We start from the raw sequence: 26,661 nt of genomic DNA on the forward strand, positions 1-26,661 counted from the left end.
CTATTATTCAGGTGGGTATCCTGCTGACTTGAATTTGAAGAAAACTGGAAATTGACCCTATTCTTCAGGCGGGCACCCTACTGCTTGCACTTGAAATAAACTTGAACTTGCGGTAGACTTGAGCTTGCAAACCTTGTTCTTCAGGCGGCTTGTGCTACTTCTGATTTGAATTGAAAAACTAGAGGTTAACCCTATTCTTCAGAAGGGATCCTGCTGCCTCTGACTTGAACTTGAAAACAGAAAATTGACCATGTTCTTCAGGCGGGCTCCTGATGCCTCTCTGACTTGAACTTGTAAACTGAAAATTGACCCTGTTCTTCAGGCAGGCTCCTGATGCTTCTCTAACTTGAACTTGAAAATTAAAAATTGACCCTGTTCTTCAGGCGGCTCCTGATGCCTCTCTAACTTGAACTTGAAAATTGAAAGTTGACCTTGTTCTTCAGGCGGGCTCCTGATGCCTCTCTAACTTGAACTTGAAAATTAAAAGTTGACCATATTCTTCAGGCGGGCTCCTGATACTTCTCTAACTTGAATACGAAAATTGAAAGTTGACCCTGTTCTTCAGGCGAGCTCCTGATGCCTCTCTGACTTGAACTTGAAAATTGAAAGTTGACCCTGTTCTTCAGGCGGGCTCCTGATGCCTCTCTAACTTGAACTTGAAAATTGAAAGTTGACCCTGTTCTTCAGGCGGGCTCCTGATGCTTCTCTGATTTGAACTTAAAACCGATTCCTGATGAAGGATGCAATGATGAGACTAAAACTAGAGACTCGACTAGGATGTGCTTCTCCTGTGAGTAAAACCAAGAAAATTTTGACTAACAAATGCGTCTGCTAAAAATAAAACCTGAATGCCCCAAACTAGGAAGTGCATCTCCTAGGGGTGACACTTGAATGACCCAAACTAGGAAGTGCGTCTCCTAAGGATGAACTCAAATGACCCAAACTAGGAAGTGCGTCTCCTAGGGGTGAAACTTGATTGATCCAAACTTGGAAGTGCGTCTCCTAAGGATGAACTCAATTTAGGAAGTGCGTCTTCTAAAAGAATGACCTGAAAGACCTAGACTAGGAAGTGTGTCTCCTAGGGGTGAAACTTGAATGATCCAAACTAGGAAGTACGTCTCCTAAGGATGAACTCAAACTACCCAAACTAGGAAGTGCGTCTCTTAGAAGTGAAATCTCAATTTAGGAAGTGCGTCTCTTAAAAGAATGACCTGAAAGACCCAGACTAGGAAATGCGTCTTCTAGGGGTAAAACTTGAACTAGGAAGTGCATCTCCTAGAAACTGAATAACTAAAACTAGGAAGTGCGTCTTCTAGATGTGAGATTGAGCCTGAGAAAAACTGTAAACTGAGCTTGACTAGAATAAAAACTAACCATATTTTTCAGGCGGGACCCCTGAACTCAAGAAAACTAGATTAACAACTAACCCTATTCTCCAGGCGGAACCCCTGAACTTAAGAAAAACTAAAGATTAACTTAAGAAAACTAAAATTGACCCTATTCTCCAGGCGGGACCCCTGAACTCAAGGAAAGTTAAAGATTAACAACTTAAAAAGCTAAAATTGACCATATTCTCTAGGCGCGACCCCTCAACTTTAAGAAAAACTAAAGAGTAACAACTAAAGAAAACTAAAAACTGGCTCTATTCTACAGGCGGGACCCCAGAACTTAAGAAAAACTAAAGATTAACAACTTAAGGAAACTAAAAGTGAGCCTATTCTCCGGGCGGGAACCCTGAACTCAAGAAAAACTAATGACTAACAACTAGAGATAAAAACAAAATTAAGAAAACTAAAAACTGACCTTATTCTCCAGGCGGGACCCCTGAACTAAAGGAAAACTAAAGATTAACAACTTAAGAAAAGTGAAATTGACCCTATTCTATAGGAGGGACCCCTGAACTAAAGAAATGCTTAACACTCTTCTGACTAAGGAAACTGCCTAGGAGGTACGGTTCTTTTCAACTATGGAAGATGTCTAAATGGTAAAAGCCTTCTCAAACAGCCTTTGTGCTGACAAAATCTGGGCACGACACCCGAAAGTTTCAAGCTTCCAAGCTTTGATTTGGACATAGTCTTCGTCCCTGTTTCAAACAAAGAAAACTTGTGAATTTAAAACATGGTGGTTGGTTTGTGGCCTTGATCTAGAGGGCGGTTGCTCCTACACTTGCCATGATAACTTTGATTTCAACTTGGAAGACCTTGATTGTTATTGGCTAACCACTTTATCTATCAACCCCTGCCACAGAAAACACATCTGATCCGTTCAGAACCAATACCTTCTATCTCTTGCATTGTGCTCATGAATTGACATTTACCGAACCTTTGTATTACACTTGAATCCCAAAGCACGTCAATTGTCGCCAACTCAGTGCGCATACTGCTCTTTCCTGACTTATGCCACTTTGATGTGCTTGCCAAACTCTGCTTTGTGCAATTGGAAAGCTGGTAGCAAATTTTGAAGTCATTTCTCACTTGTTCTGACAAAACAGACTCAAAAGGACTTAAACAAAGCAAGAAGAATAGAGAAAGGGGACAATGTAAAGAGATGACATCTAACAAGAAAATTACCAAGTAGAAGCTTATCAAATGTGGATACCAACTCTAATGACCATGACATTCATTTTGGATTAAGTGGCATGATCTGTCACGCAACTCTGATCTTCAACTCTTTTTGTACCTCTAAGCCGTGAAATTAGGCTTCAATGCTCTGATTATCCTATCTGATTCACGATCCTTATTCGACTTGAAGTGCCCGAAGGGTTTTCACCATCAAGCCTCTCTCATTTTATTCTTTCTCTCAACTCACTGTCACCTTATGGTGCATGTGAAGGTTTTCACCGATAAGACTCTCTTATTTTGTTCTTTTCTTCTTATTTCCTCTGATTCTGCAGATGATAAGGCATTAACCATGGTAAAAATAACATCATATGCTCCCGGCATGTCTAGCTCGGCACTCTCAAAGATTATCTAGGAGGTCTTTTTTCGACTGTAATGTGGCTTTTGGAAAAGGTTATAAAAAAATAAAGGCATGAAGGCTCAAATTAAAACTAAGACAAAAGGATTAATTTATTTACAACTTTTGGAATCCATTAAAAACTTTGCCCTAGTTTCTAGAACAAGAGAATTTGATTCTTTTCTTTTCTTTTTATTTTTTTAGATGGAATTACTAAAACAACTGCCCCACTCTTGACTTCGTGGGATTTTGAAATATTTTATTTGGTGCCACCGAACCTTAAGGCTGCCTACGTATCTTGTGGTGACAAGAATAAGGTCGAACGTAGTTCAAAAGAATACTTTTTGTTATTGCTATTTTCTTTTCTTCTTCTTTTTTCACTTCTTTTTTTTTTCTTTTTTCTTTTTCTTTTTGGAATGAACTTTCTAAAATAAACCTTATGGGACATGATGATTTTTTTTGTTTATATTTTCTCTAGCTTGATTCCAAAAGAGGGGAAGTCAAAGAAATCGGCATAGGCTCAAAAGGGTACGGAAGGGTATAAAGTGTTTAGGTGGCTGAAAGAGGGCCTCTCAATCTCTAAAAATGCCAAGTACGACACACGCAACTTGAGAACGGAATATAAAGATCATGCGTAACATTTCCTTTGCAGCATCGGTTTTGATATCACTGATATGCCTTCCATTTTTCTTTAGTGCCTTGCCAAGTACAGAACTCTCGTTGGGTGATTTCTTCTTAACAATGGATAACTGAACTCAAAGTTGCTTGCTTCACATTGTCTGGGACGCACTCTCTTGTAATAAATTCTTGTCGTCCTATTAACTTTCCAAACTATCTGCCCCAGTTTCACATAATTCTGGCTTTAAATGATCTCAAAATGTCCAAATCTTTACTTATTTCCCTCTAATGTCAATGTCATCTTCAAACCTTGTTTCATTGTTTCATGATTAGACTAACTTTTAAGACCAGACTGAGAATTACGCATGCATGTCATGTCACTAGAGTCAGCATGAAAAGTCTTATAAAAAGAAAAAGAAAACTAAACAAAAACGGATAAGAAATAACAGAAAACGGAGATTACATTAAACTGATGGTGAAAAGGTGTGAAAAACAAAAACAAGCAAAATAAAATTGGGTTATAACCCTGGAACAATCTTAGATAACACTAGACGAGTTATTATGACTAAACGAACTAGGCAAAACAAAATGATAGAAGGGTTTGAGTCACAAGACAATATCCAGATTACGACCCTGAAATAATCCGGACAAACAGAAATGACAACAAAATAAACCACCAAGACTTCTCCCTGGCTAGCCAGGAAAGGAACGTCTTTTCAATGATCAAGCTTGACATCTTAGCCACTAAGTTCCACATCAATATTACCAAGACCATTACCAATTTCAATCACATTGACCTCAGCAAATAGCTTTTGGGGCCCTTTTGCCGACTCGTTCTTAAGATCAACTTCTGGAACCGGGTCTGATAGCGTTGAAAACTTTGCGGCAAGTGCCCTCCAAAGAGCTCAGAAGAGTTCTCATATTCCTTTTCAACACAAATCATACCCACCATATGCGTCTCATTATGAACAAACAAAAGACTTTGGCTAGTATCCGTTGCGTCTGGATTTTGCACAGTAATGTCACCTACATCAATAAGCTTCAGGATTGCTCTATTCAGATGCCAACACTTTTCTATGCTGTGCCCCGGGGCATCAGAGCAATATGCACACCTTTGAGAATAATCAAAATTCTTTAGAAGGGGGTTCGACATTTTTATCTGAATCGGCTTCAACATGTCCAATTGCCTCAACCTTTGGAACAAACTGGCATATGATTCTCCAATAGGAGTGAAAGACTTTTCCTTTTGTTGCTGCCTTTTTAGTTTGTACTCAGGCTTCGGTTGGAACCTCTTGCGGGTAGATGGTTGATATGCTTGTAGAGGTGGGTAAGACATTTGTGGAGGTGGTGCAGGCCATTGTGGGTCTGGTGGATGTGGAGCATATGGTGGTGCATTGTGAATAGAGTACTGGGAGGGCGAGGTATGACTTTGGGCATTTTATGAAAAGAAGTAGCATTGGGGAGGATTATCTGGAATACAGGGATATTCATGGGGTCGATGTTGAGGCTGAAAGCGTTGAGCAAGAACGCCCGCTGGATCTTGTCGTTGGCGAGACTCAACAACATCTTTTCTATTTCTCTTACTTCTACCCAAACTTACAGAGATATTCTGAATGTCTTCTGTATTACCTTTCAATGCAACATAGCTCATGATTTTGCCTGACTTTATTCCTTCTTCTACTATCTCCCCCATTTTTACCACGTCATTGAAAGGTTGACCTAAAGCCGGGATCAAATGACTGAAGTAGGTGGGTCCTTGAGCTTGTAGGAAAATCTTAACCATTTCTTCTTCATCAAACGGGGAACTGACTCGAGCAACTTGTTCCCTCCATCTGAGCGCAAACTCCCTAAAACTTTCCTCGGGTTTCTTTTCCATCTTAGATAGGGAGGAACGGTCTGAGATAATGTCTATATTGTACTGAAAATGTCAAACAAAATCTTGAGCCATGTCATTCCAGGCATACCACTTACTCACATCTTGACGAGTATACCATTCCAAGGCTTCCCCACTCAAACTCTCACTGAAATATGCCATCAACAACTCATCTTTCCCGCCAACACTTCTCATTTCACGGCAATAACCCCTCAGATGGGCTACTGGATCTCCACGCCCATCATACAAGTTAAACTTTGGCATTTTAAACCCCACGGGGAGATGGACATCAGGGAACATACACAAGTCATTGTAAGACATGTTAATCTGATTTCTCATCCCTTACATATTCTTTAAGAATTGTTCTATACCTTTCAACTTTCTGGATATCTCATCCCGCCCTTCTTTTCCTGCGGACGTTTCATTTTCAACATAAGGCTAATTCTGAGGGTTATAATTATATGAGTCCGGGACCTGGTGGACCACCTTTTGGGGGGGGGGAGGGGTAGTATTGGGCATCATGAGGTTTGAACTGGTGTTCACTGTTAGACCTAAGTCGAGGTTGTTGAGAAGTTGTGATGGTGGGAATAGTGGACATGACATGAGGGCTATTTTTGGGAAATATAGTTGGAGGACGAACAATGGAGCTACTAGGGAGGTTAGGGAAGCTATAATAAGTGGAAAAATATGGAGAATATGGTGGATCATCTGACAATATGGCTGGGGCTTGGGTGAGGGTAGCATCTAGGAAGCTAGGTGGTGGCGGGGGTGGTGCCTTCCCAGTCATCCAATCCTGATACATATCCGCCATATGTTGTCTTAACATCCTTACCTCTTCAACCAACCCAGTGTCTTGTTCAACCAATTGCTTTTGGGCACCTGTATCAACCAACTCAATTCCGTTGTCGTCTGCCATTGCCTTTCGACTTTATGTTGTAGGAAGAGTTACCAACTTAGGAACCACAAACCAACCACCCCTCTTCTATAATGAAGATAACAAAGAGGGAAAAAAAATGAGGTCATCACATTAGCGTTAGGGCATTTAACATAAGATAATCTCACATTATGTGCAATGCACCTAGTCACAGTTATCGATTCTAAAATAACTCCGAAGGTACGAAGGTCATATTGGCATCATCCCAAGTTCGCTCTTCCTGCCCCCTTTTCTTCTTCACTTTTTGTTTCTCGCGCTCCTTGGTTTTTTTATTTTCTTCCCTCTCTTTTCTTTCTGATAGCCTCTCTTTTCTTTCTTCCCATTCCTCCATCCCATATTTTTTTTATTCGATCGAATCCGATATAGGTTGCCTACGTATCATGTTCCACATGAATCAGATCTTGCGTAGTTCGGGAAGATCGGGAATAAAGAAAATAAACTAGCTCTTTTTTTTGGATTTTTAATTTTATTTTTAAAATTTCCGAAAGAAAGACTTATAAAAAAGAAAAAAAAAATTTAAGAATTTGATTTGTTTTTTTTTTTTGAAAGAAGGACTTCTACATAAGAAAGAAAAATATATATATTTTTTATTTTTGAATTTTTGGGAGAAAGACTTCCAAAAAAGAAAAAAAAATATTTTTGAATTTTGGTTGATTTTTTTTGAATGAAAGACTTCTATAAAGAAAGAAAATATTTTTGGTTTTAAAGCTTTTTTTTTTATATATTTGGAATTTTCTAAGGAAAGACTTCTAAAGAAAGAATTAAAAGAAAATATTTTTGGATTTTTAAAAATTGGGGGCCGGAACCGATGAGGTTTGCCTACGTATCTCACTCCCGGTGAGAATCAGACCCGCGTAGTTCTGTCAGTTTTGGCACAACAGGAAAATATGACTTTTGAAAACATTGGCTTATTTTGAAATAACTTTTTTTTTTCCTGTTTTTTCAAAATTTCGGCAAAGTTTCGAGATTTTCAAATACCTAGGTTTTTCAGGAACCGAGTAAATTTTCTCTCTCCTGCCTCACTCTTGATTTTTATTTTCCTATTCTAGAAGCCGGTCAATATGCAAGCCGAAATAGACAAATGCACAAGTAGCACGTAAAATGCATCAGGATAGTCTTTTATATTGGTACACCTGTCCTAGACGGACCCAACCCCTGTGTTGAGTCCCCAAAGTTAAATGCACGTGACGCAAACAAACGTTCCTACTAGGGATCCGGCATGAGGCTATGTTATTTTAGGTTTGAATCCTGGGTGTGTTGTTCTAGATGTGGCTTACCCGAGCGGACAACTCGAGCCGAGGGGAGGGGGAGAGGGCAACGAACCGGGAACCAAAAGGCCATCCGGCTTTGTAACTGATCCGATCCTCATTCTAAATTAGAGATATGATACTCTAACAGAAAAGAAGTCACGACAGCGTGTACTTCCCAGAAGATTTAGAAGACTCAAAGAGAAGAAGGGTTTCGTAACAATTTATATATACAGTTCACAGAATATCAAAGCGGTAAATGAGCGACAATTAGCACATTGGGCCCAAACATGTAATATCAGACAATCACAAGAAAGTCAAGCATAACAGTTATTCTAAACTCGAATTCTGAACCCTAAACATGAAGTTTTGGGTTCTTATCCCCAGCAGAGTCTCCAGAGCTGTCACACCTCCTTTTTCCCGAGGGGATAAGGGAGTTTTTCCAATTAAAGTGACGTTAATCGAAATGAGATTATTTGATTAATCAGAGTCGCCCATTTGAATAATTGTTATGGTGTCCCAAGTCACCGGTTAATTTTAAAATCCCAAATCGAGAAAATTGACTCTTATTTATGGTCCGCGAACACAGAAGACTAGGTAAGGAATTCTGTTAACCCGGGAGAAGATGTGAGGCACTCCCGAGTTCCGTGATTTTATCACAGTCGCTTAACAATTAATACTTGGCCTAATTATCTGATTTATTACATATTTAAAACCTATTGTGCATTTTTACTCTTTAACCGCTTTTAAATAGAATTGTAACTGCTTTTCAGGACTTATGGCATTTAAATAAGTCGCGATGTTGCACACTTATTATTTTTGTACACATTGCGAATCGCATCACGTGAAATGCACCCACAATTTACAACATGTTAATTTTAATTATTTGAAGTTATAGTCGAGTCACGTAAAACGCACACTCGAATTGAGGTTTATGTATCAGGACTATGTAACGGGAACCGTACCTATAGTTACGATGATTTATTAATCGCGCCTAAAGCAAGCTACGATGTTCATGATTTAGTTGTTTCTTCCTAAACTTTGGGATTATTGTGAAAGCCATGATTCATGAAAATTATTATTTTGGAAAAATGTACCACTTTGCTATTGTTACAATTAGAGAAGAGCAGTAACAACAAACTCTCTTGGAAATTAAACCATTTGCTTCAACATAAAATCATAAACGACAGCCCAATCGAAATCAAATTTTGATTAAACAGAAATCAAATTTTTATAAACCATGATTCAACTAAGAAAATTCAAATCCCTTAACCCATAAAACTTAAGCAAAATTTAGTGGCTCTTATTATATTTCAATCACATATAGATTATAAAAATAAGAAAGGGAGATGAGATAGACCTTAACTGTGAAGTTTCCTTTTAAGTGAAAAGGCTTGAATCTTGTACAAAGGTGAAGAAAAGAGGATTCGACCAAAGAACAACAACGAGACCCAACAGAAAACCAATCGGACCGGCGAACTCGAACCACGAATGACAGTCTAATCGAATGAAATCGAATTGACCTCAAGCTTGATCGAATTCCATGGTTTTGGAATGGTAGCCCAGCAGAAGAAACATAGATGAATATTTTTTTGTTTTTCTATTTTTGAAATTCTAGAATTTTTAACCAAACTTAAAAAAGGTTGAAACCTAAAGAAAAATCTTCTTTTGAACCAGAAGAAAAAGAATTTAACAACAACCCTTTGTGTTTATCCCTGAATTGAGCACAACCCACTTGAGGATCCCATTTCTTGAAAGCACCGAACAAGAAATCAAAGAGAGAGTGACTATGGAGAGTCCTCCATTTTGGGGAAGTGCGGCTGTCTCCTTTTAGAATGATTGGGGGGGGGGAGGGTGTCTGATTTTCTTCTCTGTTTTTTGTGTGTGTCTCTTGTGGATGAAGTGGGGGAATTATCTTAGGGTTTTTGGGTGTTAATTTGATTTTTATATGGTAGTGGGGAGTGAGTATTAGCCATTGGATGAAAGTAGATCAATGGCTATGATTAAGGGAGGGGTTTGATGGGTGAGAAAAGGATTTGGGCTAAAAGGGATTGGGAAGAATAGGCCTTTGTCTTGCTGGGCCACCAAAATCCGAAAATGAGCTCCCAATTGGCCCAAATTCAATTCTTTCTCATTGAACAAAAATAAAAATAAAAATAAAAATACTATCAAAATATACTAATTAATTTTAGTTAATAAGAATAAACAATTAAAGTGAATTATAAATTAGAATGAAAATATTTTTGATATTTTTTAAATGTTATAAATATTATAAAATACTAATAAGCTAAAAACAATATTATAAAACTATTTTTGTGCTTTCAAACTTATGTTTTAAAATTAAAACTAAAAGTTGACTGAAATCCTATTAAAAATGAAAATAAACAAATATTTTTAAAATACTACTTTTAAAAGTTGTGCGGGTCAAAATTTACGTGCTTACAGTTGCCCCTCTTTGCTTGGAAATATGAAGTGTTTTTGAGCAAAGAATCAAGTAAGCGACGTAATTGATTTCTGACCCGACACTTATTCAAAAAGATTGTGACCGAGCCGTGTTATTTGAGCTGCCTACATATCCTTGGCTATAAAGGAATCATGCCACGTGTAGTTCAGAAGTGAATGAAGTGATGGAGTATGTGGAGAGGATGAGAGAGTCGAGTGAGGTTCCGTCGAGGTTCCGGTCCGCGGTCCCTGCCATTACATCATGAATTGAAAGCAAAAATTACAAACAAAAAAAAAATACAAGATCCTATCTACTTCTTGTCTTGAAGCTTCCTTGAATCTCCACTTGATACTTTAATATGAAACTAAAAATTCACCCTATTCTTCAGGTGGGCATCCTGCTGACTTGAATTTGAAGAAAACTGGAAGTTGACCCTATTCTTCAGGCGGGTACCCTACTGCTTGCACTTGAAATAAACTTGAACTTGCGGTAGACTTGAGCTTGAAAACCTTGTTCTTTAGGAGGCTCGTACTACTTCTGATTTGAATTGAAAAACTAGAGGTTAACCCTATTCTTCAGGAGGGATCCTGCTGCCTCTGACTTGAACTTGAAAACTGAAAATTGACCATGTTCTTCAGGCGGGCTCCTGATGCCTCTCTAACTTGAACTTGAAAATTGAAAGTTGACCCTGTTCTTCAGGCGGGCTCCTGATGCTTCTCTGATTTGAACTTAAAACCGATTTCTGAAATATTGACCCTCATTCTCCAGGTGGGTGCCTGCAATCAAAACAAACAAAACAAACAAAATTTTCTGCCCTAGTTTGCACTAGGAAGATTTGTGAGTTGTTAGCAAAGCTGTAAATCATATGTGCTATCGGTGAAGGATGCAATGATGAGACTAAAACTAGAGACGCGACTAGGATGTACGTCTCCTGTGAGTAAAACCAAGAAAAGTTTGACTAACAAATGCGTCTGCTAAAAATAAAACCTGAATGCCCCAAACTAGGAAGTGCATCTCCTAGGGGTGACACTTGAATGACCCAAAGTAGGAAATGCGTCTCCTAAGGATGAACTCAAACAACCCAAACTAAGAAGTGCGTCTCCTATGGGTGAAACTTGAATGATCCAAATTAGGAAGTGTGTTTCCTAAGGATGAACTCAAACTACCCAAACTAGGAAGTGCATCTCCTAGAAGTGAAAGCTCAATTTAGAAAGTGCATCTCCTAAAAGAATGACCTGAAAGACCTAGACTTGGAAGTGTGTCTCCTAGGGGTGAAACTTGAATGATCCAAACTAGGAAGTACGTCTCCTAAGGATGAACCCAAACTACCCAAACTAGGAAGTGCGTCTCCTAGAAGTGAAATCTCAATTTAGGAAGTGCGTCTCCTAAAAAAATGACCTGAAAGACCCAGACTAGGAAGTGTGTCTCCTAGGGGTGAAACTTAAACTAGGAAGTGCATCTCCTAGAAACTGAATAACTCAAACTAGGAAGTGTGTCTCCTAGATCTGAGATTGAGCCTGAGAAAAACTGTAAACTGAGCTTGACTAGAATAAAAACTGACCATATTTTCCAGGTGGGGCCCCTGAACTCAAGAAAACTAGATTAACAACTAACCCTATTCTCCAGGCGGAACCCCTGAACTTAAGAAAAATTAAAGATTAACTTAAGAAAATTAAAATTGTCCCTATTCTCCAGGCGGGACCCCTGAACTCAAGGAAAGCTAAAGATTAACAACTTAAAAAGCTAAAATTGACCCTATTCTCCAGGCGAGACCCCTGAACTTTAAGAAAAACTAAAGAGTAACAACTAAAGAAAACTAAAAACGGGCCCTATTCTACAGGCGTGACCCCTGAACTTAAGGAAAACTAAAGATTAACAACTTAAGGAAACTAAAAGTGACCCTATTCTCTGGGCAGGACCCCTGAACTCAAGAAAAACTAATGACTAACAACTAGAGATTAAAAAAAAACTTAAAGAAACTAACAACTTAAGAAAACTAAAAACTGACCCTATTCTCCAGGCGGGACCCCTGAACTAAAGGAAAACTAAAGATTAACAACTTAAGAAAACTGAAATTGACCCTATTCTATAGGCGGGACCCCTGAACTAAAGAAATGCTAAAGACTCTTCCGACTAAGGAAACTGCCTAGGAGGTATGATTCTTTTCAACTATGGAAGATGTCTAAAGGGTAAAAACCTTCTCAAACAACCTTTGTGCTGACAAAAACTGGGCACGACACCCGAAAGTTTCAAGCTTCCAAGATTTGATTTGGACATAGTCTTCGTCCCTGTTTCAAACAAAGAAAACTTGTTAATTTAAAACATGGTGGTTGGTTTGTGGCCTTGATCTTGAGGGCGATTGCTCCTACACTTGCCATGATAACTTTGATTTCAACTTGGAAGACCTTGATTGTTATTGGCTAACCACTTTATCTATCAATCCTTGCCACAGAAAACACATCCGATCCGTTCAGAACCAATACCTTCTATCTCTTGCATTGTGCTCATGAATTGACATTTACTGAACCTTTGCATTTCACATGAATACCAAAGCACGTCAATTGTCGCCAACTCAGTGCGCATACTACTCTTTCCTGACTTATGCCATTTTGACGTGCTAGCCAAACTCCGCTTTGTGCAATTGGAAAGCTGGTAGCAAATTTTGAAGTCATTTCTCACTTGTTCTGACAAAACAGACTCAAGAGGACTTAAACAAAGCAAGAAGAATAGAGAAAGGGGACAATGTAAAGAGATGACATCTAACAAGAAAATTATCAAGTAGAAGCTTATCAAATGTGGATACCAACTCTAATGACCATGACATTCATTTTGGATTAAGTGGCATGATCTGTCACGCAACTCTGATCTTCAACTCTTTTTGTACCTCTAAGCCGTGAAACTAGGCTTCAATGCTCTGATTATCCTATCTGATTCACGATCCTTATTCGACTTGAAGTGCCCGAAGGGTTTTCATAATCAAGCCTCTCTCATTTTGTTCTTTCTCTCAACTCACTGTCACCTTATGGTGCATGTGAAGGTTTTCACCGATAAGACTCTCTTATTTTGTTCTTTTCTTCTTATTTCCTCTGATTCTGCAGATGACAAGGCATTAACCATGGTAAAAATAACATCATATGCTCCCGGCATGTCTAGCTCGGCACTCTCAAAGATTATCTAGGAGGTCTTTTTTCGATTGTAATATGGCTTTTGGAAAAGGTTATAAAAAAATAAAGGCTCAAATTAAAACTAAGACAAAAGGATTAATTTATTTACAACTTTTGGAATCCATTAAAAACTTTGCCCTAGTTTCTAGAACAAGAGAATTTGATTCTTTTCTTTTCTTTTTATTTTTTTAGATGGAATTACTAAAACAACTACACCACTCTTGACTTCGTGGGATTTTAAAATATTTTATTTGGTGTGACCGAACCTTAAGGCTGCCTACATATCTTGTGGTGACAAGAATCAGGTCGAACGTAGTTCAAAAGAATACTTTTTTGTTGTTGCTATTTTCTTTTCTTCTTTTTTTTCACTTCTTTTTTTTTCTTTTTCTTTTTTGGAATGAACTTTCTAAAACAAACCTTATGGGACATGATGATTTTTTGTGTGTATATTTTCTCTAGCTTGATTCCAAAAGAGGGAAAGTCAAAGAAATCAGCATAGGCTCAAAAGGGTACCGAAGGGTATAAAGTGTTTGGGTGGCTGAAAGAAGGCCTCCCAATCTCTAAAAATGCCAAGTACGACACACGCAACTTGAGAACAGAATATGAAGATCATGCGTAACATTTCCTTTGCAACAGAATACAGAACTCTTGTTGGTTATTTCTTCTTCACAATCGATACCCGAACTCAAAGTTGCTTGCTTCACATTGTCTGGGACGCACTCTCTTGTAGCAAATTCTTGTCGTCCTATTAACTTTCCAAACTATCTGCCCCAGTTTCACACAATTCGAAATTTAAATGATCTCAAAATATCCAAATCTTTACTTATTTCCCTCAAATGTCCATGTCATATTCAAACCTTGTTTCATTGTTTCATGATTAGACTAACTTTTAAGACCAGACTGAGAATTACGCATGTATGTCATGTCACTAGAGTCAGCATGAAAAGACTTATAAAAAGAAAAAGAAAACTAAACAAAAACGGACAAGAAATAACAGAAAACAAAGATTACATTAAACTGATGGTGAAAAAGTGTGAACAACAAAAACAAGCAAAATAAAGTTGGGTTACAACCCTGGAACAATCCTAGATAACACTAGACGAGTTACTATGACTAAACGAACTAGGCAAAACAAAAGGATTAAAGGGTTTGAGTCACAAGATAATATCCGGATTACGACCCTGAAATAACCCGGACAAACAAAAATGACAACAAAATAAACCACCAAGACTCCTCCCTGGCTAGCCAGGAAAGGAACGTCTTTCCAATTACCAAGCTCGACATCTTAGCCACTAAGTTCCACATCAATATTACCAAGACCATTACCAATTTCAATCACATTGACCTCAGCAAATAGCTTTTGGGGCCCTTTTGCCGACTCGTTCTTAAGATCAACTTCTGGAACCGAGACTGATAGCGCTGAAAACTTTGCAGAAAGTGGCCCTCCAAGGAGCTCAGAAGAGTTCTCATGTTCCTTTTCAACACAAATCATACCCACCATATGCGTCTCATTATGAACAAACAAAAGACTTTGGCTAGTATCCGCTGCGTCTGGATTTTGCACAGTAATGTCACCTACATCAATAAGCTTCAGGATTGCTCTATTCAGATGCCAACACTTTTCTATGTTGTACCCCGGGGCATCAGAGCAATATGCATACCTTTGAGAATAATCAAAATTCTTTAGAAGGGGGTTCGACCTTTTTATCTGAATCGGCTTCAACATGTCCAATTGCCTCAACCTTTGGAACAAACTGGCATATGATTCTCCAATAGGAGTGAAAGACTTTTCCTTTTGTTGCTGCCTTTTTAGTTTGTACTCGGGCTTCGGTTGGAACCTCTTGTGGGTAGATGATCGATATGCTTGTAGAGGTAGGTAAGACATTTGTGGAGGTGGTGCAGGCCATTGCAGGTCTGGTGGATGTGGAGCATATGGTGGTGCATTGTGGATAGAGTACTGGGAGGGCGAGGTATGACTTTGGGGATTTTGTGGAAAGAAGTAGCATTGGGGAGGATTATCTGGAATACAGGGATATATATGGGGTGAATATTGAGGCTGAAAGGGTTGGGCAAGAACGCCCGCTGGATTTTGTCGTTGGCGAGGCTCAACATCTTTTCTGTTTCTCCTCCTTCTACCCAAACTTACAGAGATGTTCTGAATGTATTCTGTATTACCTTTCAATGCATCAAAGCTCATGATTTTTCATGGCTTGATTCCTTCTTCTACTATCTCCCCCATTTTTACCACGTCATTGAAAGGTTGACCTAAAGCCGGGATCAAATGACTGAAGTAGGTGGGTCCCTGAGCTTGTAGGAAAATCTTAACCATTTCTTCTTCATCAAACGGGGGACTGACTCGAGCAGCTTGTTCCCTCCATCTGAGCCCAAACTCCCTAAAACTTTCCTCGGGTTTCTTTTCCATCTTAGATAAGGAGGAACAGTCTGGGATAATGTCTATATTGTACTGAAAGTGTCGAACAAAATCTTGAGCCATGTCATTCTAGGCATACCACTTACTCACATCTTGACGAGTATACCATTCCAAGGCTACCCCACTCAAACTCTCACTGAAATATGCCATCAACAACTCATCTTTCCCGCCAACACTTCTCATTTCACTGCAATAATCCCTCAGATGGGCTATTGGATCTCCACGCCCATCATACAATTTAAACTTTGCATTTTAAACCTCGCGGGCAGATGAACATCAGGGAACATACACAAGTCATTGTAAGACATATTAATCTGATTTCTCATCCCTTGCATGTTCTTTAAGGATTGTTCTATACCTTTCAACTTTTTGGATATCTCATCCCGCCCTTCTTTTCCTGCGGACTTTTCATTTTCAACATAAGGCTAATTCTGAGGGTTACAATTATACGAGTCCGGGACCTGGTGGACCATCTCTGGAGAGGGGGTAGTATTGGGCATCATGAGGTTTAAACTGGTATTCACTGTTGGACCTGAGGCTGAGGAGAGGTTGTTGAGAAGTTGTGATGGTGAGAATAGTGGACATGACATGAGGGCTATTTTTGGGAAATATAGTTGAAGGACGAACAATGGACCAGAAGAAAAAGAATTTAACAACAACCCTTTGTGTTTATCCCTGAATTGAGCACAACCCACTTGAGGATCCCATTTCTTGAAAGCACCGAACAAGAAATCAAAGAGAGAAAGACGATGGAGAGTCCTCCATTTTAGGGAAGTGCGGCTGTCTCCTTTTAGAATGATGGGGGGGTGTCCGATTTTATTCTCTGTTTTTTGTGCGTTTCTCTTGTGGCTGAAATGGGGGAATTAGCTTAGGATTTTTGGGTGTTAATTTGGTTTTTATATGGTAGTGAGGAGTGAGTATTGGCCCTTGGATGAAAGTAGATCAATGGCTATGATTAAGGGAGGGGTTTGATGGGTGAGAAAAGGATTTGGGCTAAAAGGGATTGGGAAGAATGGGCCTTTACCTTCCTAGGCCAGTAATTTCCGAAAATGAGCTCCCAATTGGCCCAAATTCAATTTTTTCTCATTGAACAAAAATAAAAATAAAAATACTACCAAAATATATTAATTAATTTTAGTTAATAAGAATAAACTATTAAAGTAAATTATATATTAGAATGAAAATATTTTTGATATTTTTTAAATTTTATAAATATTATAAAATACTAATAAGCTAAAAAAATATTATAAAACTATTTTTGTGTTTTCAAACTTATGTTTTAAAATTAAAACTAAAAGTTGATTGAAATCCTATTAAAAATAAAAATAAATAAATATTTTTGAAATATTACTTTTAAAAGTTGCGCGGGTCAAAAATTACGTGCTTACAGTGCCATTGTTCGAGATTGGATCTTTCAAGAAGTATGACGAAATATTTATTGGTGGCATTACTCTACACCCTGTAGAATATTTAATTGGAGTTGAATGGGCGTACAAGTCCAACTACAAAGCAGTTAGAGAAGTAGATGGTTTCAAGGTGAAGGAGAAATATGTTGATGATATTTTGAAGGATTTTACCATGAGTAAAGCCAAATCATATAAGAGCAATATTCAAGTTAAATTGAAGTTGACTAAAGATGACACTCGTGATTTTGTTGATGCTACATATTTTAGGAAATATGTGGAAAGTCTAAGGTACTTGACTTCTACAAGGCTTGATATTACTTATGGAGTTGGATTAATTAGCAGATTTATGAAGACTCCACGACAATCCCACTTGCAAGCAGCAAAGAGAATTTTGAGATATATTCAAGGTACGCAGACTGATGGTATATTTTATTCAAAGACTAGTGATAGTAGTCTTGTGGGATTTACAAACAATGACTGGGCTGATGATACGATACAAAGAAAAAGTATTTCTGGCTATGCATTTTATTTGGGTTTTGGTGTATTTTCTTGGTCTTCCAAAAAGCAATAAGTTGTTGCTTTATCAACAGCTGAAGCAAAGTACATGGCTGCAACAAGTAGTGCTACACAAACATTGTAGTTAAGAAGAATGCTTGGATTTCTTCAACACAAGCAAGACAATCCTACAATATTTTTTTGTGATAGCAAATCTGCAATTGAGTTAACAAAGAATCCAGTTTTTCATGGGCGTAGCAAACACATTGATATCAAATTTTACTTTATTCGTGACTTGGTTCAAGACAAGAAGATAGTTATTGAGTATTGTAAGACTGAGAGCAAGTTGCTGATGTTTTCACAAAGCCACTAAGATTGGAGTTATTCATCAAGTTGAAGAAGATGTTGGGCATGATCAATTTTGAATATCTTGCTTTAAGGGAGGCTGTTGGAAATTAAACCAAGATTAATTAGTATTCCTACGTCGTCTAGGGTTTAGTATTTACTAGTTTATTTAATTCATGTCTAATTAGGATTCACAACCAAAATTATGTAGGAATAGGTTTTCTAGATTCTAGTCAAATCTGGTTTGTAGTATTATAAATAGGGGTACTACTACATGTTTTCTATTGTGGAGAGATTCAAGAGTTTATGAGTTTTGAAATGCCTCCTACCACGTTCTCTCCCCTAGTTTAATAAATTTCTTCTATATAGTCTTTGTTGAATTTTTTGCTTGTGCCTAAATTATTCTTGGGGTATTTTATTCCTCCATGTATGCTCACACGGGCATATCTACATTCATAAAAGGCAGTACTACGTAGTAAATTCAAACAATATATAAGTGGCTTTCTGGATACCAGGAAATTATTAAAAAGAAAAAAAAAATTGAGTCGGATACCAGGAAATAAAGTGAAAAATCCATAGTGCTCTCTCGCCCATTATTTGACATATCTCGAAATTATATTCACCGAATGATCAATGGCAATGCTAACTAACATTACTTGTTTGTAGGAAGAATGATATTGACCGGTTCACTAAGCTCCTATGATTTTGTAAAATACATTTACCGGAAAAAATGCGAAAAATTGGGAGTCAGATGCTTACCATTTCCGATATCGAAAAGCACAGCCGGCTAGAGACCCGTCAGAATAAATCATTTTCGCCGCGCTAAAGGATTCTCAAAAGGAAATTTTACCTTTTGTAGTAAAGTTTTACACCTTATTTATTATAAATAAATACCCTTTTAAAATATTATTTTCTATAGCTACCTTTTAGTTTTTATAGCAAAATATATATTTATGGTTACTTCCTACCGTTAAGCCATTAAATACGCTGTGTAATATTTTTTTCTCTCCTGCTTTCTGTTTTTTCTCTCACAAGATCACCGTAGTATCCAACTTCTCTCTCCACGATCTCTCTCTCCAGTCTCCACTATCTCTCTCTCACAACGTCAATCTCTTCCCCATTCTATATCCACGATTCTCCACTGATTCATCTCCATTGTCTCTCTCAATTTTTAATATTTTTTGCTCCAAAAAGTTGTGATAAGTGTTAAAGTTGTTAGATTGTTGTTTTATCTCCAGCCTGAACGTGAAAAAAATCCATTTCATGCGAAATTAGCCATAAATTCTGGTGAATTATGCTAGACCTCATCTGGGGTTAGTCTATTCCTTTCACCGGAGAAAAAGCTTTTTTTTCTCTATCAAACAAATGGATAGGAATAGAGAAGCAAGAAGAAGTGGGGGTATGGTAGCAGCGGCAGCTACATCTAATGGATTGTCATCAAGACGTAGACATAGAACTAACAGTCTTAGATATTCTCAGGTTCAGCAGCAAATACATACAGCATAATACAGTTGGCTTGAGAATACAGATGAAAACACTTAGTTGGAATACATAACTAAAACTAGAACAACTAGTATTTTTTAAAAAAGTTGTTGAATGAAATAAAATACATCTAAATACAACAGTCAAAAGTCACTGTAATAAGTATAATTGAGTTTGTTGAGTTATATTATGAGTCTATCACGTTAATTGATTCACTTACCGTTTTTAAACAGTTTGAGAGACATTTTTTTCGCAGATTTTCGTTACTGTATTCACGAATATAGCTCGCAAATACATATGGATACAGTCTATGTTAGTTGGACTTCCCTGTTTTCCGCCGAGTTTTGCTACTGTATTCATGAATACAATAGCTTGAATACATCGAATACACTCTATAACAATTGAAAAGATAGCTATATGAAGCAATTAAGTAAATGGTAGCTATAGCAAGTTAATAGTCACTAAACAATAGTGGTTTCTGAAAATTTCTCTTCTCAAAATGGTTGCGAGAAGCTAAAGGAACGGGAGTCCGTATTTCTTTTAGCGGGCTTTCAGCACAAGTGTTTGGGCCCTGGGCTCTGCTAGTTATTGGGCTCCTGCGAACCAGTCTTGCAATGGGTAGAAATGACACCAGGTAGCCACTCTAAAGGGCTGTTATTTAGAAAGAAAAATTAACCCAAATAGTCGTTCACCCAACCGCTTAAACTAAGAATAGCCGGTAGAGGTATAATATATGAATAATTTATATATTATACGTGTATAATTATGTATAATCAATGTGTAAATTATGTATATGACTAGAAAAAGTAAATATTGAATATGGCTGGCTATTTGTGTAAAGATCCCATTTAGAAATTAGTCAGTGCATCCTGAATTTTAGTTTTCAGTTTAATTTCTCAGGACAAAAATATTTTGAGTTGTCTTGAAGTTAAGATTTTTAGTTTAAAATTTCAAGACAAAATATATACTGGCTAATTCCTAAATAGCATTCCTGAGAATGGCCATCTGTGTACTTGCCCCCTATAATGGTCGCTTTCAGGAGGCGAAGTGCACAATTAGCCATTTTTAGGATCCATATTAAGAATAGCCCAAATTCACAAAATTTATGAAGTTTAATCGCTTTACAATCAATTTTAGACATAGAGGTCTAAATTTGAAATTGTGAGTTCAAAGATCAAAATTCAACTGTCAAGTATGAAATTGGATTCTGTCAAAGCCTAATTTCAAACCTCGTGTCTGAATTTGTATTATAAACTTCAAGTATGAAGTAAGCCTTTGCAGAGCCCAACTTCAAACAGCCCAATTTTAAACTCGAAAGTCCACAAAAAAGCAGCAGCAAGCCAGCAACATGTTCAATTTTATAGTATTTGTCAAAACTAATTAAATTTCAAATAATTTTTAAAAATTAATTATGTTTTAAATAAAGTGGTATAAGCAGCTATCTGGTATCATTTTTACGCTCTGCTGAGGGTTAGGATTTTTGGGAGGACTCTAGTTTTACTAGTGAAAAACAAGTAAAAAGATCACGGGTTTGACAAATTGGGTAGACTTTATTTTAGGGATTTTTATATTTCTATACATTATTTGAAACCTTATCACCCTCCTTGCTCAAGTTTCAATTTAATTACATGGTCATATACAATTTACCAATTATATATAAATAAGTATTAAATGAGTATCCCTTTATATTAGGAATTGAATAAGGAATATCAGTCATTTCCTTATTCCTTTATACTTGTCCACTCTCTCTCTTCGTGTCTCTCTCTGCTTTTTCCAGTGTACCCATCGTCTAGCTTTCTTTCCAGTAGTGTGATCTTAATAAAAGAATATGATATCTGGCAGTAAAACTTTCACACTTAATTGGTTATTATAAAATTTAGAGTTCACAGAACAAAGATTGCAACTCAAAAGTTCGGATTACAAATATTGAAAAGAATTACTAAATTCAAGACGAAGATATTGTAGTAATTCATCAATGGATTTCTTGCTGTATAGAGTTTCCACCATTGACAGCCATTAAAAAACTTTGAAGCTTTGAAATTGAATTTGAGTTTTTAAAAACCATTATTTGTTTGGATTGGGTATTATTGAAAACAATTGAAAATATTATTTGAAGTTTATATCTTAATTTTGAGGGTGTTTTGATGAAGATTAGACTTGATTTTGGCTTAATTTCAGATTGAAACTCGAAAAAGAAGAAGAAGAAGAAGAAGAAGAAGAAGAAGAAGAAGAAGAAGACGACATGACATACAATATACTTACGAAATATTAGTAAAGTTGTAGTAAAATTATAGGTAAATTATATTCTGTTGTAGTTATATATATTTTTTTATTTGAATATTGTATGAAAGTTGAAAAATAGTTATATTATGTATGAATCGTTGTATAAAATTTGTATTTAAGTTATCAATGCTATCTTTTTACATAAAGTTGTTGATATGTATCAAAATTGTATTAAGAGAGTAAGTTTTGATTGGAACTTTAGAGAGGAAGAAGCACACACCACACACAAAATATATACAAATCAGATACAAAATATACAAAAGACATATTGTATAAAATTTGTATAATAATTGCATTTAAGTTGTATGATATTGTAGTTGTATTTAACTGGGTAGAAATAATATATGAAAGTTGTAGATATATTATAAATTAGTTGTAAATAAGTGTATACTGTATAGTTAGTTGTAATTCAATATTACAAAATCAAATGCAATGTGACTAATTCAATATTACATTTTAAGTCGCAATTGACTATAATTTCATTGAGGGGTAAAATTTGATTATGTAATTTGACCAAATAACTTGTGACTATAATTGTCAAAAATGTCGATAAGTTCAAAATATCTCTGTGCCAATTCGTAGTACTTGTACTGAGTATTGCCATTTGTCTAAGTAATAAGGAGCCCTATTTTCAGGTTGGTTACATGATAGACCTGCAGGCTTTCGGTACTTATGATATAGTTTTGATTTCCTCCGCATTACGAAAAGTATTGTATGTTTAAGGAAATCAATTGTGTTAAGCTGATAGCTTAATCAGATAAATATTATTCGTTGAAAGACATTTGCTAAAGAAGAATTTCGTGATGCTTAATTGTGTGAATATTAGAGTTAAATGCCAAGAGGTGTTATTATGTCAAATATCACCATTTTCTCAAATTATACATGGGGAGCCAAGTAGATTTTATCATCATACAATTATTTTTTAACTTTCATACAGCATTCAAATAAAAGAATATATATAACTACAACACAATACAATTTATCTATAATTTTACTATAACTTTACTATAATTTTGTAAGTATATTGTTTGTCATGTCGTCGTCGTCTTCTTCTTCTTCTTCTTCTTCTTCTTCTTCTTCTTCTTCTTCGAGTTTCAATCTGAAATTCAACCAGAACAAAGTCTAATATTCACCAAGCACTCTCAAAATTGAGATATAAACTCCAAATAATATTCTCAATTATTTGCAACAACACCCAATCCAAACAAATAATGATTAAAACCCAAATTTGAATTCAAAACTTTATGATAGATTAGTGTTCGAATCTTCAATTCCTATAATATGGAGGTTACTTCAATAGGTTAATTGGCAGAAGATAATTTTTGGCTTACTTTATTGAGAGAGAAAAACGGTGAGTGAGAAAGATGAAGAAAGAAAGAAAAATTGATGAGAGATGCGGCAGTGAGGAAAGAGGAGAGGAGAGAAAAAAAGAAAAAGGATGTAACTAAATACCCTAATTCAAGGCACTAATAATGGATTGTATATAATTTGTAAGTAATCTTTGTTTAGGGTGGGTAATATACAAAAGTAGGACAATTTTGGTAAATAAGTTTCAAATATTGTATAGGAAGAAAAAAAATCCCTTTATTTTATGCTCAATGCACAAAGGTAGTTGATTTTTCAGCAGCATGGTCGAAAAATTATTTTTAATGTAATTAAACTATCTTTAAATTAACCACGATGATTTGGTTTCTACTATTGTTTGGTATGGTTGGAAGGAATATACAAACAATATATCTCATAATTTTAAATCAACCAATTAAAAAAGTTGACATAGAGGGGATAAGGGGATACCCCTCCACTTTTAATTCCTCTTCTCTTATTTGCTTTACCCAGAAAGGAGAATGGCTTGAGCAATTCCACTTTTACTTCCACTCTTCTAGGTTGGAGTAGATAAAAACCATGAAAAATCAGAAGGCAATTTCAAATTGATTCGGGAAAAAATAAAAACAAAAAGTTAGATAACTGCTTCAGAGTTATAACAAAAAAAAAAGTTGGTAATTTCTCTTTAATAAATTGGTCTTGACAAAAATAAAAAAGATATTAGGTGATTACACCGTGTCAAAATGATCTGAGCACTACCGCTTTACAAAAGAATATACTTCTCCTAACACCTTTTCACTAGCTTTCTTGATTGATGTTGTTTCGTTATCATATGGAGTTCTTCCAATATTCCAACTAAATTGGACAAAGATTAACATCATTGTTAACGTAAAAATTGCATTTTTAGCCCTATTTGGTCGCCCCTTTTTAATTTGTACCCCATTTTATTTTTTCGTTTGTATCCGTATCCGTACCCTTTTTTTGTTAAAAGCGTTTTAAAAAGATAATTTTGCCCTTCTTTAATAAAAGACTATTGACAAAACTGTAGACTGCATGACAAAATTTCAGCATGTTTTGGTATGAAATTTTAGCAAATAAACTAAATAATTTCAGCATGCATTAGCAAAAACTCATTAGAAAATTAAGTACTGCAAGACAAAAACTTAAGCATGTTTAGTCTGAAATTTTAGCAAATGAACTAAAAAATTTCAGCTTGTTTAGACTGAAATTTCAGATAAAACTCATGACAAAACTGTAGACTGCAGGACAAAATTTCAGCATATTTTGGTATGAAGTTCAGAAAATTATATACTGTAAGACAAAAACTTAAGAATGTTTAATCTGAAGTTTATCAAATGAACTAAAAAACTTCAGCATGTTTAGACTGAAGTTTCGGATAAAACTCATGACAAAATTGTAGATTACAGGATTAAAAACTTCAATGTAAAAATTTTCGCGAATGAGGATCACGCGATTAATACGTGATGCAGGTTTTATATCTTTTGTCAGGAGTATAATTATCATATTATTACGGAATTTTTGTCAACCGACTACCCGCACAAATATAGGGTACGACTACTCATTTCCACTTCACTTTTAGATTGATTACAAGCTTTTTAATAGTTCAGAATGGGAGTCCCCTTTAATATGTTATTCTATTAACAATTGTAGATTATGAGCACAAGTAATTATAAAGATTTACCTATTTCCATTTCTCCAAAGAAATATCCGGCCCATTACTTATTTTTCAAGATTTCGCAGGGTTTTTTTCACTTTTAAGAGCCTCAAATTATTTATATTCGGTAACTAAAAAATTGTATAAAATTTATATAATTTTTGTATATAACATACATGATATATATATATATATATATATATATACAAAAAATATATATTTTTTCTGTTTTTATTTTAGGGGCTATAAAGTATTATTTTTCCGATTGTTAACGCCCTGATCAGGATCAATAACTTTAAGAGGAAATTCTTTCGATTTTGGCTTCCAAGAAATAATTTTTTCTTTTCAAGTATATATAGTCGCATTTGTACATATACTCTGCTAGAGAACAAAAAGGTAAACCAAAAGGGACAAAAAAGAAACACAGGTAAAAGTGGCCTAAAAAGAAAATCTACTGATCAAAAAATTGATCACAACGGAAAGTAAGGCCCAGCTCCATTTTACATTCTCCGGCGGCGTCTAGCAAATGAACAGCTTCACTCCGTTTCGTAGCCTTCGGCTTATCGTGAGACGTTGCAAAAGGCGCAAAGCCTAAAGTCAGTTCCAGTTCGATTTCGCCGTCTTCAGCTCGGTCGTCAACTTGAGATACGGAAGCAGGTTCAACTGCAGCTGAATCTTCAGCTTCAGCCATCTCTGCGGACTGCAAACTCTCAATCTCCCTGCTTTCGCATTCCACATTGGGAGCCGCCATTGCCGCAGCTTCAGATTGGTGACTCAATGAAGAGTCATGGCGTGTAGACCCGTTAACTTTTTCATGGGCGGATTCATCACCCGACCCGGAATAAACTGGGTTAGCTTTTGTTTTAGACGCTGAGCGCTTGAATCGACATCGGGTCCTGACCCGGTGAAGAACATTTGACTTGATAGCGTTGTCATCTTTGTTGATATGCCTAATGTCGTAAGGCAATTTCAAAGGAGGACCGTTGTTGTTTACAGCAACATCAGAAGCTATAGGAGTAATTGGAGCTCCTTTGAGTACTGCTTCCACAGCATTTTGACAAAGCTGCCAATTTCCAGACCATAATAACCCCACGGATCCATATATTGGGTTCACTATTCTGCCACAAGCCTCGTATAGCAATGACCTAAATATAGCTGCAAACATAGAAAACGAAAAATTAATTAGTGAAGTTTAAGCTACTAAGTATGTACTAATCAATACGCATGCATGGACTTGAATAATTAATATAACTAACTTGTTTTGAGAGTGAAGAACAGTTATTTACCAGGACGGAGATGATCAGGGCCGGCGTTAATAAGATTCATAAGGCCAGCACGGCCGTAAAACTTTGCGAGGAAAACAGTAGCGTTCGATTGAGACTCAGGAGTCTTGATCCATTGAAGACATGGCCGTATACTACAACTTTCGCTGCAGCCCTTTCGAAGAACTCTACAACCATTGCAACTCATCCGCATTTTTAAGTAATATTTGGCTAACTTAAGATATATTTGTTTGAGAGGAGAAGTATAGAGAAAAGGGAAGATTTTTTATGAGTTAAAGATGAGAAGATGCATGAGACTTATATATGAAACCCCTTTGGTTTTATTCTTGTGGGATTACTAGAGGCGCAGTCGGTTTGTCTCGAGAGGAAGAACAGCAGTATATTTCTATTGAAAACCAGGTTTTCCACATTCCTGGAATAGGGAGCTGCACCCCCACCTTATAGTATAAAAAATAAAGGCTCATACTGATTTTAAAATAACACAACTGCAAAGCCATAACACACTCTCGTTTCAATTACGTGCTTTTCACACCCCAATCACTATAGTCGACCTGACAATTTTATTGGTTGGTTATTAACTTGGGTCCAAAATGATTCAATCTTTGTTTCTACAAATGGTCCAAAAAAGCAGCTGCTTTTACTTTATGAACAGTAAAACAGAAGCTTGAAATGACAAATGGAGAAGGCATCTGATTCTGAAAAGA

The 26,661-nt window shown here is 36.4% G+C and overlaps 2 protein-coding genes across 2 annotated transcripts; one reads left to right on the plus strand and one right to left on the minus strand.

The window, feature by feature from the left end:
* The first annotated feature begins 16,166 nt into the window (after nucleotides 1–16,166).
* On the plus strand, nucleotides 16,167–17,642 carry LOC138904628 (uncharacterized mitochondrial protein AtMg00810-like). Its single transcript, XM_070193132.1, has 2 exons — nucleotides 16,167–16,233; nucleotides 17,056–17,642. The coding sequence occupies exons 1-2, from the start codon at nucleotides 16,167–16,169 to the stop codon at nucleotides 17,640–17,642; spliced, it is 654 nt and encodes a 217-aa protein (XP_070049233.1).
* Nucleotides 17,643–24,980: 7,338 nt separating this feature from the next.
* Nucleotides 24,981–26,356, minus strand: LOC104101919 (LOB domain-containing protein 41-like). The gene is made up of 2 exons (XM_009609469.4): nucleotides 25,961–26,356; nucleotides 24,981–25,829 (listed from the first exon to the last, which is right to left on the minus strand). The coding sequence occupies exons 1-2, from the start codon at nucleotides 26,148–26,150 to the stop codon at nucleotides 25,126–25,128; spliced, it is 894 nt and encodes a 297-aa protein (XP_009607764.1). The 5' UTR covers nucleotides 26,151–26,356; the 3' UTR covers nucleotides 24,981–25,125.
* Nucleotides 26,357–26,661: the final 305 nt, after the last annotated feature.

This window comes from Nicotiana tomentosiformis, chromosome 2 (assembly GCF_000390325.3).
Source record: "Nicotiana tomentosiformis chromosome 2, ASM39032v3, whole genome shotgun sequence".
NCBI classification, from domain to species: domain Eukaryota; kingdom Viridiplantae; phylum Streptophyta; class Magnoliopsida; order Solanales; family Solanaceae; genus Nicotiana; species Nicotiana tomentosiformis.

Bases quoted from the DNA above. Each gene is read 5' to 3' on its own strand.
- LOC138904628 (XM_070193132.1), top strand. From the start codon at position 16,167: ATGAGGTTTAAACTGGTATTCACTGTTGGACCTGAGGCTGAGGAGAGG. The intron at 16,234-17,055 runs GTGAGAATAGTG...ACGTGCTTACAG, and splicing joins GTTGTTGAGAAGTTGTGATG to TGCCATTGTTCGAGATTGGA.
- LOC104101919 (XM_009609469.4), bottom strand. From the start codon at position 26,150: ATGCGGATGAGTTGCAATGGTTGTAGAGTTCTTCGAAAGGGCTGCAGC. The intron at 25,830-25,960 runs GTAAATAACTGT...CTATGTTTGCAG, and splicing joins CCCTGATCATCTCCGTCCTG to CTATATTTAGGTCATTGCTA.